The sequence below is a fragment of the Ailuropoda melanoleuca genome, chromosome 1 (assembly GCF_002007445.2).
Source record: "Ailuropoda melanoleuca isolate Jingjing chromosome 1, ASM200744v2, whole genome shotgun sequence".
Classification (NCBI taxonomy): domain Eukaryota; kingdom Metazoa; phylum Chordata; class Mammalia; order Carnivora; family Ursidae; genus Ailuropoda; species Ailuropoda melanoleuca.
The window spans coordinates 199,006,097-199,025,310 of record NC_048218.1 but is presented as its reverse complement, the minus strand read 5'-3'; the positions used below and the strand labels follow the sequence as shown (position 1 = coordinate 199,025,310).

General features: G+C 43.0%; 1 protein-coding gene across 4 annotated transcripts in view; it reads left to right on the top strand.

The window, feature by feature from the left end:
• SLC37A3 (solute carrier family 37 member 3) overlaps positions 1-19,214 on the top strand; it is a 46,519-nt gene that overhangs the window by 8,699 nt on the left and 18,606 nt on the right. For all 4 annotated transcript variants that reach the window (XM_034637995.1, XM_019794085.2, XM_011218196.3 and 1 more), the window contains exons 2-6: positions 308-469; positions 1,639-1,747; positions 8,221-8,313; positions 11,500-11,583; positions 13,875-14,020. In XM_034637995.1, the coding sequence (XP_034493886.1) occupies positions 381-469; positions 1,639-1,747; positions 8,221-8,313; positions 11,500-11,583; positions 13,875-14,020 (521 nt within the window). In that variant the 5' untranslated portion in view covers positions 308-380. The remainder of the gene's footprint in view (positions 1-307; positions 470-1,638; positions 1,748-8,220; positions 8,314-11,499; positions 11,584-13,874; positions 14,021-19,214) is intronic.

Sequence of the window (19,214 nt, the reverse complement as noted above, 5' to 3'; positions counted from 1 at the left end):
CTCGAACTCACAACCCTGAGGTCAAGAGTTGTACGTTCTGACTGAGCCAGCTGGGCGCTCCTGAATTAGTGATTTTCTTATCAGTTTGTGTGAGAGTTCCATTAGGATGTAATCTTTTGTGAAGGATTTTTCTTTTTTAGGACTTGTTATAAACATAATTAACGATCTAGTTTTCTGGTGTCAAGTTAGCCCATGTGATTTTTTTCAAGGCCTGATAATATACTGACTGGTTAGAAGACTAAATAGTTCAGTTCTTGGATAGACTGCCTATTTTAAGTAATGTTGATAATGCATTTTGTCTTTCCAGAAAGAAGAAATGATGTAAGTAATTCACTATCCAAACTTTAAGATCAGAGGTGAGAAGGAAGGTCAGGAAGACTATGGCCTGGCCAAATATTTTTCAGAGAGGAACTCTGTTCTCCCGGTTCAGCCATCATCATGTTGTTGTGTTCCTGCTCACCTTCTTCAGGTACGTTTGTTGCCCAAGCTGTGTGCTCTTGTGTTTTTTGGTTTTGTTTGGTTGAGGGAGCTAGTTACTGGCACGGCAAGTATTCAGTGCGGTGATTGGCATGGGCTTAAGAAATGGGCTAGTTATTGTTTCTGTTGTGCTTTCTGGTACCTCTGAGTAGTTTTCAAGGACCATTTTGCCCATTTATGGCAATGTCCAGAGGCATTTTTGGGTGTCACACCGGGGGAAGGGGTGCCACTTGCAATGGGTAGAGACCAGGGATGCTGCTGTAGATACATGGGCTAGCCTCCCACAAGAGAGAATTTGGGGGGCCCAAAATGTCAGTAGTGCCTCGGTTGAGAAACCCTGGTTTAATATAGTTTGTTAGCTGTTGAAGCCAGGAGCTTCAGGACAAAGGGTGCGCATATTCAGGGACTGCCTGTGCATCCTTGAGCAGTGAAGGTGGTATGAGACACTTGTGAGGAGCTCTAGTAACTCCTGCAAGATCCCGAGTGTTAGCATGACTGAGAGATCGTCCATGTTTATGATTCTGTGGCCCTCCATGGCTCTCTTTGGTGGTCCGTAGATGCCATAAGCCAGGCTCTTTGGTTTTACGAGCCATGTTACTTATAACCCTGTGACTCAGCTATTTTGATTATATCTTCTAGGTAGATTTTGTTTGTTATTAATCTTTATTGAAGGCACCACAAATTATGTGATTTATTTGTTTGTTTTAAGGCAGAAACTAGGAAATGGTTCGCTATGTAAGAGTTGATAGGTAATTTTGGATGCTTGCTTTAGGGTTACCCATTTGGGAGGGGTGACAGGAGCATCAGTAGGCGGAAAAGACAGGACTTCAGAGAAAGCTGCTTAATGGCTAATGCATCAAGGGGCCAACGGTTGTTAAAGACTTAAAATTCTTTACGGAACTGCACCATGATTTATCTTCTAGGTGGAGGGATAAGTTGTGAGTGAACACAGGGGCTCATATTGAAGAAAATTAGTTTTTTCTTTTGCTTGGCAGAGACTGTTCAATTGATAGTTTTTATAAGGCAGTACTTTTCCTTTTTTTTTTTTTTTCAAGAGAAGAATTCTAAAATTGAATGAAACAAATGGGCCTATATCCGGGATTTTATCAAATTCCGTTTTCTTTGCTATTCATTCAGCCGTATTTCTTTTCTCTTTTGCAGTTATTCGTTGCTCCATGCATCAAGAAAAACTTTCAGCAATGTCAAAGTCAGTATCTCTAAGCAGTGGACCCCAAGTGCTTTTAACAAGTCTATTAGACTGCCTGTAGAGGTAAGCAGAGCAAATGCTAGGGCGGGTTCAGGAAGGGAGCTGTGCCCACCCTCTGAATTCCTCTCAAGTTCTTCAACTTTGTTTCATTCATCTGCCTAGGACTCTGAAATGGCTGTTTCCTATGGCATAAAACCCAAACTATTCTGCTCAATTTCTTAGCTTGCCCTGACTCAGGTCTGTCCAACCCTTCCATCCAGCTTCCTTCTCACTGTTTTGAGGTGACGCATATCTGGCGAAGTTGGGTTTCACAAGTACCTCAACTCATTTCTGCCTCTGAGATTTTGCTCATATTCTTTTGTATGCTCCTTTGCTTTCTTCCCACCCATCTGAATCTTGCTTTTTCCTTTGTGGCAAGATAAAATGCCATTTTTTTTTTTTTTAAGTCACCTCTACACCCAGCATGGGGCTCAAACTCATGACCCTGAGACCAAGAGGCATATGCTGTACTGACTGAGCCAGCCAGGCACCCCTAAAATGCTAGTTTTTCTATCAAGTCCCCCCCCCGCCTTTCACTTATTTTTTTCCCCTTCTGAAAGGTGTATACAGTGTGTTACATAATTTAATGTCTCAGTGTTTACACACTTTCTAATTGTTTCATTTGCTTGTGTCTTGCTTAAGAGTCTAGAAGTCAAGGAGTATGTATCCACTTCCTTGAATTCATTATGGATCAGGTGAATCCTTTGATGACAGTTTGGAATGGAGATGCTATTCTTTACAATATCCTACATCAATACGCAAGTCCATTCCACTCATTCTTTACCGCATTCCTTGAGTTCTACCTATGTGGAGTTATGTACATACATATTAATATTTTTGGCATGTGTTCTTCTTTTTTTTTAAGGTTTTATTCATTTGAGAGACAGAGAGACAGAGAGGATAAGCTGGGGGAGGGGTGGGACAGAGCGAGAGGGGAAGCAGACTCCCTACTGAGTGGGGAGCCCAACACGGGGCTTGATCCCAGGACCCCTGAGATCATGACCTGAGCCAAAGTCAGATGCTTAACTGACTGAGCCACCTAGGCGCCCCAGCATGTCTTATTTCTTAAAATATTTTCCCCTTATTTGGATCAATTAAATTAAAAGTTGACAGATCTGAAGGTTATAGAACTATCCCCTCAAAATGTGATTAAACTACTTAGTCGATTGTTTATTGAGGGTCTGTCTTGCGTAAACACTGTTCTAGGCAGTGAGCATACCCCCCCCCAACACAAAAAAGCCTAGAGAGGGGATTAAAAGAAAAAAAAAAAAGCCTGTCCTCACAGAACTAATGTTTTGTTGAAGATGCTCTTGTACGATTTTTCTTCCCCACCCCCCTTTATTTAAAGTTTATTTTTGGGCGCCTGGGTGGGTCAGTCAGTTAAGCGTCTGCCCATGGCCCAGGTCATGATTCCGGGGTCCTGGGATGGAGCCCTGCATTGGGCTCCCTGTTCAACAGGGAGTCTGCTTCTCGCTTTGCCCCTCTCCCTGCTCATGCTCTCTCTCGCACTCTCTTTCTTTCTCCCTCGCAAAAATAAATAAATAAATAATCTTAAAAAAAAAAGTTTATTTATTTATTTTTTTAGTAATCTCTATACCCCCGTGGGGCTCAAACTTACGACCCCATCGAGAGTTCCATGCTCTTCTGACTGAGCCAGCCAGGCGGCCCTCTTGTACAATTTTTCTTGAATTTAAGTTATCAGGAACTTTTAAAAGGAAAGATATTAAGAATAGAGGACTAGATTTCACACTGAGTCTTGACTAGTGTTGTGTGCACAGTGAGTATGTCTAAATGATCAGGTGACTTGTCACAAACCTTCAAGACGGAATGGCCTTAGAGTGGTCGTGTGCTCTAACCTCTCAGCCAGAATGGAATCTTTCTTTGTCATTATTGAAAGATGACCACTCACCTTCTGCTTTAATACTTTGAGGACGTTCTTTCTTGTATTGAGGGAAAAGTATTCTGCTGTTTAGTTTCGCTCTTGGGTTTTTTTCTGAGGCACGCGTAGTGGTTGATCCCTGCTGCATGACAGCCTGCTGAATAGTCAAAGAAAACCTGTCTCCCTAAGTTTCTCTCGTTGAGGCCAGACATCGCTGGCCCCTTCATCTGTAGTGTGGTACACTCTGCTCTAACTGTGGTACTGCACGGGTCTGACTAGTATACAGAATGATCGGGTTTCATTTAGGCACCGAGTTTCTGGTTATACTGCCTAAGGCTGCCTTTGCTTTTTAGATGACTGAGTTGGGGGTTCCCAGGACCACCCCCAGGTTTGATGATTCACTAAGAGGACTCACAGGACTCAGCTTATAGTCCTACTCACAGTTATGGTTTATTCCAGTGAAAGGATACAGAGCAAAATCAGCAAAGGGGAAAAAAGGCACACAGGCTGAGGTCTGGAGGAAGCCAGGTGCAAGTTTCCAAGAGCGCATGTCTGGTGGAGTTACATAGGATGGATGTAATTCTTCCAGCAACAAGTTGTGACAACAGTGGCGGAATCTTGTCTACCAGGGAAGGTTATTAGAGACTCAGCACCCAGGGTTTTTATTGGGACTGGTCGTATAGGCACCCTGTGCCTGGCACATACAAAAATTCCAGACTCTCAGAAGGAAAGCAGGTTCAGCATAAACCACATTGTTTGTATAAGCAGTTTAGGTGTAGTGAACCACTCTTAGCAGGGAAGGATGGGAACCCTCCTGAAATCCCTGTTACCAGAGGCCAGCCAGGGGCTCGCCTCACAAGTAGGCCCTTTTGAGGAGAACAGTCTGGGGCCTGCTGTGTTAACTCTTTCCTGCCAGTAACTATGTCACATTATTAGCTCTTATGGGACTTGCATTAACTTTTCTGTTTGGGTGTTCATTTATTTACTTACTCTAGTTGCTGCTACAATAGGTTTCACCATTCTGGTTTTTCAGAGCTATGGATTAAATAGTTTGGATGGATTGGTTATATAGAAGTCAAGTTCAGACTGATCCTGAAGATCTTTGTACTTCTGTCTCTGCTGTGCTGTGGACAGCTGTGCTGACCTTCCGTTCCTTTCTTTAGACCTTAAGGTCTGGGTTTTTTCCTTCCTGAAGCCCACTGCTGGGAGTGGAGCTGCTAGGGCCATCTGTTCCTTTCACTCTTCCTGTGCTTCTGGGTCTGTAACTGTCAACCCTGGCCTCCCTTTGGGACTTGCTTTCTTGTCCAAAGTGGGAAGTGTTTCTAGAACTGGAAGTTTATGTGGAATTATTCTGAAAAATATTTTGCTTATATATTGTTAAACATTACTTATGTGTCCTGAACAGCATTATCAAAAATTACTTAAGATAGCTTTCATTTTTATGCATAGCTATCTTAGGTGCTTTACAAAAAGAATTAAGCACATACAGTCCCTTTACCTTGAGAATTTATAATGGATCCCGCTGATTTGGACAAACTTTGAAAACAGCCAGTGAACATAACATAAAATCTAAGTTTAGAGGTAATAAGGAAGTAATGGTTAAATTTGACATGTCAGATAACTTGACTGAAAATTGTAAACAGAATTTTATTCACTAAATTAAAGGCCTTACCTCTCCCGACAGTACAGTCTTTCCATGAGCATAGTGTAGGGGGCCTCCACTGTGCAGGAGAGGGAAGCGGGATTCAGGGTGTCCTCAGCATTCCATCTCAAGCTCATCCACAGCCACTCTTCCCCTGAAGAACCTAACGTCAGCGGAAACCACTCACTGTAGGCAGAGAACAAACCCTGAACGCAGGTCAGCATTAGCTCATTCTCCGCTCACCACTGCAGGAAGCTCTTGTCAGTGGGTCCTACCCCATGCCTCACCCGCACTCGGTGATGAACATTCTCACTTAGGAAACCCATACTGTCATTGTTGATGTAAGCACGCAATTTTGTGTTTCCAGGAAGTGCCTCAACACGCAGCTGTTCTCGTAGGCTCGTGCAACCCCTCCCCTCCAGACACAGGAAAACCCCACATTCATACAGGCCAGTGGGTTCATGTGATAATTGTACACACTTGCAGGGCACCTCAAACCACTGAAGCATGTGGGGTTTCAGCATGGTAAAGTCATTTTGTCGGTGACTTTCACAAAACATTGGATGATTCACTGTGTTTATTTGGACCATTTCTCACTTAGTATATTCTTCTTGATCTGACTTCTATGATTGGGTTAAACTTTCTTTTCTAGGCTTTTTCTGTTATCCTATTTTCTGTATCTTTGTGTTAATCCTACTTTGTTTTTTTAGTTTTTGGCTTGGCTTTGTTTTCTACTTGTCAAGTAAGCCATCAAAAGTATATGTCAGCTGAATTCTGGCAGTGAAGCAGAAGAAACCTGTTTAAAATCTGTCAGTTCTTGTGAAAACCACACCTGCCGGGAGTTTTGGTGACCTCTTGAGAGAATAAAGAAAAACTCCAGAAACCAAGCAGCTGCTTGAGGCCGCTGTCACATTGGTGTGTGCCCAACAGGGCTTAATCCTGGGTCCTGATGAACATCAGGGTCAGAGATTGTGGTCCGAGGGAAAATGTGGCAAAATAACTCTAATTGGAGAACTTTAGGGCCCCACTTAGCGCACTGAGACATTGATGGATCTTAGCTTTGGAAGCTCTTCTCTATCATGACAGCAGTATGTGAGGCGGTGTTAAAGGAGCAAGACTGGTGCCACAAGCCACACAGAAGTGAGTCCCAGTCCTTTAGAATCACACTTTATATATTCTTTTATAATTTTGCTTTCTTCTCAAATTTTTTTTTATTGCTGATTGTGATTTTTCTTCTGAATATTCTAAAGTCAGAATTTCTTTTCTGTAACAGCCCATCTCAGAAATCATTTATTCCCATAGTTCTCTAAATTTTTGCTCTGAGGATCATCCCAAAGAGCTTTTGGTTATGTGGGTTCATATTTTTAGATACTTACTGTTTTAGAAATTAAAACTGAGAAATTGAAAAAAAAATACATCAGTTTTCAACAATCAAAAGGGCAGGTGTGTCTGTGTGGCTCAGTTGGTTAAGCATCTGACTCTTGATTTCAGCTCAGGTCGTGATCTCAGGGTTGTGGGGTCAAGCCCCGGGTCGAGTTCCACACTGAGCACAGAGTCTGCTTGAGATTCTCTCTCTCCATCTCCCTCTGCCTCTCCCCCCACCTCTAAAATAAGTAATAAATAAAATCTCAAAAAGTTCTTTTTTTAGTTATTTTTAAGTGAATTAAATAAATTCATAATGTGTTAACATAAATAACATTTTATGAAAAACGATTTTTTTGGAACAGAATCACTTCATGAGGAGAGTGGCATTGGTTTACATTTTTGCAACCCTCATGTCTGGCTTAATAGAAGATAGTAGATTTTCATGTCTGCTTCTGAATTCAGTCTCTTGCAACATGATCCTTTGAACCATACAAAGAGAATTTGACCTTTGACAGATACATAGTGGGAAAGGGAGAAGTATTTTAATAGCCTTTTCAGTTAATTGTGGGCATTCATCTTTGATACTACGCCAGAATTTGACAAGTGGCAGTTTCTTAAAGGTTAGTTGCCATGTGGAATCTGAAACTGTATCAATTAACTTTTTATACCCTTACATTAAGATCCATTTGTCTGTCTTGTCTTTGAATGGATTCTGAAATGACAGGCTTATTTCGTTCTTTTTTGAGGAAATATCTGCCAAATACCCAAATCTGAATAACTATAGCTTGTCTGTCAGTCATTCTTTCAAGTGAAAAACAGCCCCCTCGCTTGCCCCTCACACAGCTGCGCAACTGCTTTCCTGCGGGACAGCCGTGGTGCTTCTGTTTGCTGAGTGCGGGTGCGCTCTGTCCACTCCAGCACACAGAGTATCAAAGATAAGTGTACTCGAGCCAGATTTAATACAATTAATACTTCTTACTGCTCAACAGTTTTTTTTTAAAAAGATTTTTATTTGAGAGAGAGAGAGCTTGTGTGTGGGGGGGTGGAATAGAGGGAGAGGGACAAGTAGACTCTCCACTGAGCATGGAGCCCACGGGCTCGATCTCACGACCCTGAGATCCTGACCTGAGCTGACATCAGGAGTCCAGGGCTCAACCGACAGAACCACTCAGGCACTCTACTACTCCACAAATATTTATTGAGCATCTAACATGTACCGAGGATGTTCTTAAGTGAAATTGGCTTTTTTTTTTTTAAACTGTGACTGTGGCAATAAATACAGCGATTATTTTTTTTTAAATATAGGATTAGGTTTAGTGTAACTGCCTTGACTCCTGCTGAGCCACACGAGCTTACATGACCCCCCCCACCTGCGTTTGCATCATCAATGGAAAAGTTAAAGGGCAAAAGCAGATAACATTTTAGTATTGTGCAAATAGCTTTGACCTTGCAGACCTTTTGGCATGTGCGTTGCCTTGCCTACAGAGTGCCGACTTCCTCTGTTCAACCTCCCCAGGATTCTGTGAGGCTGTAGATGCCGGTGCTCTGAGAAATGGGAAGACCTGATAGGCACCGGTGGGGACTGATGTGGTTCTTGTTGTGTCGCTACAGATCTGGAACAGCAACCATTTGTTTCCCAGTGCAGAGGAGGCCACTCTTTTCCTCGGGACCCTGGATACTATTTTCCTCTTCTCTTACGCTGTGGTAAGTTTTAGAATTTGAGGGTTTTAGGTTGAGGAAAGATGGAAATGGAAATGACTCCCAACCTTATAAAGTGTGTAAGGGATTCTAGAATTTGCTGACTAAGGAGAGTTCAGTATTGCTAAAGTTGATGTTCTGTGTCCCTCCCATCCATCCATCCATCCATCCATCCATCCATCCACCTATCCATCCATTCATTTATTCATCCATTTGACAAATATTTACTGAGCACCTAGCATGTGCCAGGTCTGTGGGAGTTCATCAGTGAGCAACACAGGAACAATCCCTAGCTTTATAAAACTTATATTCTTGCAATGGGATCTAAGGAAGACAAATAGTAATATATAAGCAAATAGAGAGTATGGTTGAAGGGGGTAGGTGCTGTGGAGAAAAAAGCAGGAAAAGGGGAATAAATAGCCCTGTCTGGGAGTCATAATTTAAGTAGGATGGCTGGGGAAAGCCTCGGGTGGGAGGGGATATTTGAGCAAAGACCTGAAGTGGGTAAGTGAGGTCAGGGTGACTGGAACAGAGTGACAGGAAGTGAGGCCAGGGAAGGAATGGGGCTCAGACCTTTAGGGCTTCGGTTCCTTTGTTTGGGGCTTTGGCTTTAACCTTGAGTGAGATGGGAGCCCTGGAAGGTTTTTCACAGAGGAGTACCAGGATCTGCCCTGTGTTTGGACAGGCGCACTTGCTGCCCTGGGAGACTAGACCAAAGGGCAGAGACAGAAACAAGGAGACAGGTTAGGCTATTCCAGTTTTGAGGTGAAGGATGATGGTGGCTTAGATCCAGGGTGGGAGTAACAGAGGTGAGAAGAGTAGGTTTTAATTGTGTTTTGAAGGTAGAACCAAGAAATTTTTTTCCTGTTGAATGTGGAATATAAGAGAAAAGGAGGTGTTGAGAACGACTCTAGGGAGGAAGTATCATTGACAGAGAGGAAGATGATGGGGACGGTAGGCTTTGGGGGAAATGTCTTTTGGACATGTTATCTGTGAGATACCTATTACTGCCCCAAGGATGAAGAGTAGACACTTGATTATGCGAGTCTGGAGTTCAAGATAGAGGTTCAGGCTGGCGGTACAAATTTGAGAGTCCTTGGCATCTAGATAATTTTCAATTACGAGACTGGATGAAATCATCAAGGGAGCGGGTGAGGATAGAGAAGAGGAGTAGGGCTTTCCTTACTTAGAGGCAGGGGACATGAACAGTGGACGAGCAGGGCCGAGGTAGAGCAGTGAAGGAGGAGAACCGTGGGATGGTGGTGTCCTGGGAGCCATACCAGCATGGCAGGGGCTAATTCTCTGTCTGGGGTAGTCATCTTGGATGGGGCAGCTGGGATCTCTGTGTGGTTGTGGGGAGCAGGTTTGGTGGTTGCTGAATTAAGGCTGTGGGAAGAGGTGGTAGCCCCTGGACCCACAAACCCTGAGTGGTCCTCCCTTTCCTCCCAGTGTCTGATTTCCTCTCTTGAAAATGTGTACAGTTACAAAAAAACCTTTTTTTTTTTTTAAAGACTTATTTATCTGAGAGAGAGTGTGAGAGAGTACATGCACACATGCAAGCAGGGCCAGGGGCAGAAGGAGGGAGAGAATCCCAAGCAGACTCCCTGCCGAGCTACACGGGGCTCAGTCCCACAACCGCAAAACTACAACCTGAGCCGAAATCAAGAGTCAGACACTTAACGGACTGAGCCACACAGGCGCCCTATAAAAAAGCCTTTTCATTATGAATGTCCAGGTGATGTGAAATCCCCAGTGAAAGTCCCCGAGTATTCTCTGAATGTTTACTTGGGCAGTTATTGAAATATCTTCTTCAAAGAGGAAACTTGTAGAAACAATTGGAGCAGACCTTAGATCACATAGCCATGCCCCTCACCCTGGGCGTTTTCTGTATGAAATGCCAGTATATGGCCACCTGGCTTTGGCTGGTGCACTTCCGGGGGTGCCTCTCTTTGAGCCTTTTGTGAGTATTTTAAGAAGCAGTGTAGTCTAGTGCAAAGACTGGCTCTACCGCCGTCAACTAGCTGTGTGAAACTCGGTTTTGAAATGGAATTTAACCTTTTTTTGATCGTTAGTTTCCTCTTTTGTAGAGTTGTGATAATACCTATCCCTAGAATTAAATAGGTTTGGAAGATAAAAGGTGCCATGAAACGTCAGTGATCATATTTCTTTATACTGAGCTGCATGTTCTTCTGTAGCTTCCAGGCATCATACAGGCTTTTGGAACAACATGGAATGAATTGATTCCCTAATCTGAAACACTGAGAGATTTTTTCACTGCTCTTTTATGTATATATTTCTGTATATAGCGTAAGGCTTGTGAGTGACAGCTATAGAACACAGGATCGAAAGCTTACAGGTGCCTCTTTTGAGGTAGTGACAGGTCTACCATAATGAGACACGTATCTAAATTTTCTCTAATGTAGATATCAATTGATCAGAAACACTTGTATTTGGATTTAGGTTTCCAGTCAGGGCGTTTATTCATTTTACGTATTTATGGAAGAAACCTAGTGTATTGTCCTGGGCTCTTTTGTCTGCCTTTGCTTCCATGACCTAGGTTTTTATTTCCTGCCCCTCCGTGGGAGGAGAGCAGAAGGCAGAACATTTGTACTTATCTTCAACTAATTACTGTCTTTGCGTCCCTACTCTCCCTGCCTCATGAGGTCATGAAACCCAAGGGTCAGATTAAACAGGCAGTGCCTGTGCCCCAGAAACTTCTGTTGTGCAGGACATGTTGTAACACATCTTGATTCAGAATGCAGATGGCTAAGAGCAGCCCCTTTGGGAATGCAGATGACTGATCTGTAAGAGTTGATCTGTTCTAGAAAATGAAGTATATTTATGTGCTTGTTTTATTAGTATTCCTGGTTTTATTTCATTTTGTTTTTATTTTTGTTTTTCCAGCCTCCTTTTAGGCAGTGAGGGGGATCTATCTGCTTTTGGTAGAAGCAAAGTTACAGTGGATTCTGGTATTTTGGTGCATGAGTCTGTTTACAGTATCATGTGCAGAAGCGCCCTGTCGTTTCATGAAACATTTGTGAAACTGATGGAGACAGCTAGTCTGGGCGTAAGAATGAAGTTCAATTTTGAGTCATGTTAGTGTTTTATTTCCCTACTTGCTTTGCAACATGTCTTCCTTTTCTCAGGCTCTATTGTTATTCAGAGCTATAAAATAAAATGCTTTATTTTTAGGGCCTTTTCATCAGTGGAATTGTTGGTGATCGGCTTAATTTACGATGGGTTCTGTCTTTTGGCATGTGCTCTTCTGCGCTAGTGGTAAGTTGAAAAGGTATCATCATCATCAGTATCATCATCTTGGTCTGGTATTTTAGAATCCAAGTACCCTCCCCCCCATTTCTATATGTAGAATAGAAAAGTAAAATTAATCTTCAGTTTTTTAATGCTGTGTGTGTCTTTTCAGTTGGGGGAGTCTTTTTATTTATTTATTTATTTATTTATTTAATTTCAGACTGCTTCTTTGAAGATTTTTTTTTTTAAGATTTTATTTATTTATTTGACAGAGAGAGGCAGCGAGAGAGGGAACACAAGCAGGGGGAGTGGGTGAAGGAGAAGCAGGCTTCCTGCTGAGCAGGGAGCCTGATATGTGGGCTCGATCCCAGAATGCTGGGATCATGACCTGAGCCGAAGGCAGACGCTTAACGACTGAGCCACCCAGGCGCCCCATCAGTTAGGGGAATCTTTTTAAAGTGAGATTTGGATCATGCCCCTTCCATGACTCAGTCAGCACCGGAGCCATGCATAATAGTATACGTGCTGTGAAGCGAGCCCAAGAGCCAAGCATAAATAACGCGGCATTCAGTGCTCTCGAGAACCGGGTCATGTCCCGCCTTGATTGTTGTGTCTGTCACTACACTTCACCACTTGGCTCTGGCCAGACTATTTTCCATGGTCCTAACATATCCTGTGCCTTTCTGCCTCACTATGTTTGCTCTTGCTCTTCCTGCCTTGAATGGCTCTCTCTTCAGCTCTCCATAGTCTCACTCAATGTCGCCAGCAAGTTATTGGCCAAATGGCACTTCCTTCACAATGTCTTCCTTTACTGACCTCATTCATTCTTGAAAGTAATCGGTTCCTCTTCTGTGCCTCCCCCGCCTATATTTCTTTGAAGGCACTGATGTTGTCAACGACTTAGTCCACTGATTTCTGTATTACTCTTGCTTTCCCTAGGAGTCTGTGGCATGGTGGTTGAGGTCACAGATTTCCTAAGACCTGGACTCCCTGGGTGTCTGTCCCTCGTCTGCCATTTCCTAGGTGTGATTGCTGTGTGCTTCAGCCTCCTTGTTGGAATACCTCCCACCTGGGTTGGTAGGGACGGTTATAGGGGTTTCTGTGTGTGAGGCACGCAGAACAGCGCCTGGCTGACGAAGTGCTAGAGAGGCCAAGATCCACATTTGATGCATCTTTTTTTGTTTCCTAGCTCCTAGTGAGGAATTTTTGTTGAATGAAAGCATGGAGTTCAGTTAGACCCAATTTTATTACTGCTTTCCAGTATCTGCCGTTTGAGAGTTCGACACACTTCACTTATTCACGGCCCACTCACCCACACATATGTATGTATTGTTTTAAATCCTGTGTACATTTTTGTTTTGTTTTTTCACATTTTTTGAAAAATTGAAGTATGTGCATAAACTCGCCCTTCTTGGTGTGTAGTTCTAAATTTGACAAACGAGTATAGTTGTGTCACCACCACTCCCCCCGCCTCCCCCAACCTCTGGCAACCGCTGACCATTTTTCTGTCCTTGTGCTTTTTCCAGAATGGAATCCTACAGTATTGTACATACTAGTTTTTAGCCCATGCAAAATATTCCCAAAAAACCTTTTTTTTTTAAAGATTTTATTTATTTGTCAGAGAGCACAAGCAGGGGGAGCGGCAGGCAGAGGGAGAAGCAGGCTCCCCGCTGCACAAGGAACCCAATGCGGGACTTGATCCCAGGACCCTGGGATCATACCTAAGCTAAAGGCAGGCGCTCAACTGACTGAGCCACCCAGGCACCCCTCCAAAAGAAACTCTGACTACCGATAAAACATCTGCTTGAGGAAAATGCCAAAAAAAAGCAGTGATTTGGCAAATGCTCCTGAATTGCTGAGCAGATCACAGGTTACAACGGCTGCAGTAATGACCGTAGGTGGCGCGTCCTGGTCCCCACGGTGTGCGCGGCACTGCCCTGACCACACATATGTGACCTCAGTCAGTCCCTACAGAAGTCCTGCACACCCACAGACCTGGTGACGAGAAAACGGAAAGCGTTGTCTAATGAAATTGAACAATGAGGACTTAACTTCATAGAGCCTAAGATACAAGTTGGACGGGGGTAATCATTACTGAGCATTGTGTTTGACATCTCTGGGCAGAGGTGGCGGTTTGGTGGGTGTCTTACTCGGTGCTGCTCTGAGTGGGAGCATCTGAAGAGTCGGCATAGGTCTCTTAGGCTCTAGACCTTTCTAGACCTTTGAATGTGCAAATGTCAGTGTGGTAGCCAGTTTGGTGTCCCTGAAAGTATCTGTGTGGATGTCACATGTCCCCTTTTCTTCCCTTCGTCTCTTAGGTCTTCGTCTTTGGCACAGTCACAGAATGGCTGCATTTCTACAACAAGGGGCTCTACTGCTGCCTGTGGATCATAAATGGCCTGCTGCAGTCCACTGGTTGGCCCTGTGTGGTTGCTGTTATGGGCAATTGGTTTGGGAAAGCTGGGTATGCCACTCCCTTCCTCTTTAATTTCTCTTTTTAAGTGATTTTAATATCAGATTATTCAGACTTGTCATCAGTTAAGTCGATCTTTTTGACACTACCCACAGCTTCTATTTTAGAAAATTAGACTAGTTGAGAGAGAAGGTTTCACGTCAGAACGTATTACAGGAATTAGTGTGGACTGGAGGGATGGCCTAGCTCAGTGAGACATGTTCTTTTTCTCTCTTTTTCTTTTTCTTTCTTTATTTTTGTGAGTGAGAGAGTGCATGTGAGCAGGGGGAGGGGTAGAGGGAGAGAGAATCTTTTTTTTTTTTTTGTATATTATATACTTTATTATATTATGTTAGTCACCATACAGTACATCCCTGGTTTCTGATGTAAAGTTCGATGATTCATTAGTTGCGTATAACACCCAGTGCACCATGCAACACGTGCCCTCCTCACTACCCATCACCAGTCCATCCCATTCCCCCACCCCCCTCCCCTCTGAAGCCCTCAGTTTGTTTCTCAGAGTCCATAGTCTCTCATGCTTCATTCCCCCTTCTGATTACCCCCCCCTTTCTTTATCCCTTTCTTCCCCTACCGATCTTCCTAGTTCTTACGTTCCATAGATGAGAGAAATCATATGATAATTGTCTTTCTCTGCTTGACTTATTTCACTTAGCATTATCTCCTCCAGTGCCGTCCATGTTGCAGCAAATGTTGAGAAATTGTTCTTTCTGATAGCTGCGTAATATTCCATCGTATATATGGACCACATCTTCTTAATCCATTCATCTGTTGAAGGGCATCTTGGTTCTTTCCACGATTTGGCTATTGTGGACAATGCTGCTATGAACATTGGGGCATATNGTGGCCGTTCTCTTCACTACGTCTGTATCTTTGGGGTAAATACCCAGTAGTGCAATGGCTGGATCCTAGGGTAGCTCAATTTTTAACTTTTTAAGGGACCTCCACACTGTTTTCCAGAGTGGCTGTACCAACTTGCATTCCCACCAACAATGTAGGAGGGATCCCCTTTCTCCACATCCTCTCCAACAATTGTTGTTTCTTGCCTTGTCTATCTTTGCCATTCTAACTGGCGTAAGGTGGTATCTTAGTGTGGTTTTGATTTGAATTTTCCTGATGGCTAATGATTTTGAACATTTTTTCATGTGTCTGTTAGCCATTTGTATGTCATCATTGGAAAAGTGTCTGTTCATATCTTCTGCCCATTTTATGATTTGTTTATTTGTTTCTCATGTATTGAGTTTGAGAAGTTCTTTGTAGATCTTGGATACCAGTCTTTTTTCTGTAGCATCATTTGCAAATATATGGAGAGAGAGAATCTTAAACAGACTCCATACCCAGCATGGAGCCCGACACAAGGCTCCATCTCACAACCCTGAGATCAGGGCCTGAGCTGAAATCGCGTCGGACCGTTAACCGACTGAGCCACCCAGGTGCCCCAGTGAGGCACATTCTTAATATTCTGCTGGCCATGGTCAGATTTTGAGTGTGGCTAAGGCAGTACATCTCAATTTTTAATAAAAATCTTCCCTTTACAGGATATAAGTAACGTAACGTGATAAAATCTCACGTGCCATCCCATCACATGTCTTCATGTGTGTTTTGCCTTCCCTTCCCTTTTTTGAGACTCAGTGGTTTAGTTTTACCTTCTTACATTAAAGGTGAAGAAACTGAGGCCAACAATTATCTATGGGACTTGCCTAACTAAGATCACATAACGAAGACTCTAATAAGATGCAGATGAAGAATGCCAAATTTGGGGCTTAAAAGCCCAAATTGGAGGGCACCTGGGTGGCTCAGTCAGTTTAGCATCTACCTTTGGCTCATGTCATGATCCCAGGACCCTAGGATCGAGCCCTGCATCAGGCTCCCTGCTCAGTGGGGAGTCTGCTTCTCCCTCTTCCTCTGCCTGCTGCTCTCCCTGCTTGTGCTCTCTTTCTCTCTCTCTCTCTGTCAAATAAATAAATAAAATCTTTAAAAAAAAAAAGCCCAAATTGGACATTTTTTCCATAAACCTTCAAGTAGTTGTCAGATGGTATGTGAGTTTATGTGTGATGCAGGCCGTGGCGTGAAGGTGGACACCTGCTACAGTATCTTCTAGGCTACCAGGAAGAAGAGCCATATTTCATTTGCAAGATGGAAAATAAGTTGAGATAACCAAAGACTTGGCTTTGTTGTTTGCCATTGTTGGTGACATTCTGATTTCAGGAATATTATTAATTTGAATTTTTTTCATTTTTCCTGGATAAATATTTATATATTATGAAATACACATTTATTTAATCTATAGCTCAATCTTTTTTATTTGTTTACTCCCTTTACCATAGGCCAGTGTATGCAGCACACATTATCCGCCCACCAGGTGATCAGTGCATGCTCTGCCCGGCCCCCCTTGGGTTTCCAGCCTCCCCAGGTTCACGATGGGAGTCATATTCCTGCTGGCTAATAATCTGTAACGTCGTGAAAGTTTACCCATGAGATGTCTTGTGGGTAGAATAAGTACCACTTAATGAGAATACTCTGACTATACTTCACTGTGCTGGTGATTTCTGTTGAATTCTAACGCTAGCATTCCTGGTTTAAGAGAATTAATTTTAAGAGATACTTATTCCCATGTAATACTTTAGTTTTCTATTGGACTAGGTGATGCTATCTGCTTACATGCTGTTTATTTTTATCAAGATTTTTAAAGTAATTTTTTTCCATTCGAGATTTTTGAAAATTAGACAAAGGCTTCTTCTTTATTGTGGACAAGCCAGAGAACATAAATGAACAGAGAAAAATAAAGGTAAAACCACTTGAAATCCTATCGCTCAAATTGCTTCAACACATTTTTTTTTTTTTAAGATTTTACTTATTTATATGAGAGAGAGAGAGCATGAGTTGGGGGCAAGGCAGAAGGAGAGAGAGAAGCAGACTCCCTGCTGAGCATGGAGCCCAACACAGGGCTCGAACCCAGGATCCCAGGATCATGACCTGAGCCATAATCAAGAGTCGGCTGCTCAACTGACTGAGCCACCAGGTGCCCCTCAGCTGGTTTCTTCTAAAATCATGTGTTTGGTCAGCCAATGTTATTCAGAGCCTGACCTTCCGACTCTTTCCTCCAGGACCCTCTTGCTAGGTTTGATTATTTTAGAGGAACAGGGCAGGGCTTTTGAGCCCTGGGGAGAACATGGAGATTATCTAGTTTAAATTATTTGTTTTCCAGGTAGAAAATGTTGGGGCTCCAGGGAATTAAGTGATCTGTTGAAGACATTGCCTTAAAAAACTGCTAACCTCGGATGAATCGTGCCCCTTTATCAGGGTCATAGTTTTTATTTTTTAAAAAGATTTTATTTGTGGGGCGCCTGGGTGGCACAGCGGTTGGGCGTCTGCCTTCGGCTCAGGGCGTGATCCCGGCATTATGGGATCGAGCCCCACATCAGGCTCCTCTGCTATGAGCCTGCTTCTTCCTCTCCCACGCCCCCTGCTTGTGTTCCCTCTCTCGCTGGCTGTCTCTATCTCTGTCGAATAAATAAAAATAAAAATCTTTAAAAAAAAAAAAAAGATTTTATTTGTAAGTACTCTCTACCTATTGTGGGGCTCAAACTCTTCCTGAGAGCAAGAGCCTCACAGTCTGCTGACTGAGCCAGCCAGGTGCTCCCAGGGCCATAGTTTTGTTTTGTTTTGTTTTTTTTCAAAATTTTATTTATTTATTCGACAGAGATAGAGACAGCCAGCAAGAGAGGGAACACAAGCAGGGGGAGTGGGAGAGGAAGAAGCAGGCTCATAGCAGAAGAGCCTGATGTGGGGCTCGAACCCATAACGCCGGGATCATGCCCTGAGCCGAAGGCAGACGCTTAACCGCTGTGCCACCCAGGCGCCCCAGGGCCATAGTTTTTAAAAGCAGATTCCGACTAGGTCACGCTGACAGGTACACTCGTGCAGCCCCGAGTGCTTTCCCACACAGCACTGTGCTCAGTGCTTTGAGGAGTGTAGCACGTTCTAGTTGAGAACGCTGAACCTTAGCTGTGACCTGCTTGAGATTGCACGGCTGGAAGCAGCAGAGCTAGGACTTCAGAACAGACATTTTTCACTGCTGTGTTGTCTTCCTGTTCGTTTCTAAGACTCCTTCTGTCTCAGTGAGGTTATAAAAATGTTTAAGGAGCTAAAAAATCTAGACCTAACATAATATGTTATTAATAGAGGGGCACCTGGCTGGCTTGGTCAGAAAAACATGCAACTCTCGATCTCGGGGTCGTGAGTTTGAGCCCCATGTGGGGTGTAGAAATTCCTTATAAATAAATAAACACATTTAAAAATGTATGTATCAAGTAGAATAAAATACAAATTTTGATGTTAAAAAATTAATTTGGGGCACCTGGCTTGCTCCGTCAGAAGAGCGCGTGACTCCTGATCTCAAGGTCGTGAATTTGAGCCCCCACATTGGGTGTAGAGATTACTTAAAAATAAAATCTTAAAAAAAAAAATTAATTCTTCTTTCTTTCACCAGCCGTACTGTCATTGCCTCTGTTCAGAGCTAATCATTTTTCTCCAGGACTGTTGTAATAGCTAGTTTTCCTTCCACTAGATTCTTTGCCCATCCTTCTTCTTCCTTTTTTTTTTAAATGGCTTTATTAAGGTATGTAATAAGCTGCACATATTTAAGACGTACCATTTGCATACATCCTTAAAACCACTGTCACGATTAAGAAAATGGACGTATCCATTACCCCTAAAAGTTTCCTCTTCCCCTTTGGCAGTTCCTCTCCTCCCTCCCATTACCATCTCCAGGCAACTGTTGACCTGCTTTCTGTCACTTTAGATTAATTTGAAATTTTCTCAAACTTAATATAAAGAGAATCATACAGGATATACTATTTCTTGTCTGCTTTCATTCAGTGTAATTATTCTGAGATCCAATCATGTCACATGCATCGATAGTTCATTCCTTTTTATGGCTGAGCGGTAATCTATTGTATCACAATTTATCTTTTCATCTGGTGATGAACAGTTGGGTTGCTACCAGTTTTTGGCCATTACAGATAGAGTTGCTGTGAACGTTTGTGTACAAATCCTTGTATGAACATATGCGTTCATTTTCCTTGGATGAGTATGTCAGAGTGGAATGGCAGGGTCATGTGGTAGGTGTATGTTCATCTTTTCAAGAACCGGCGGTCTCTTCCAAAGTGGCTTTACCGTTTTATAT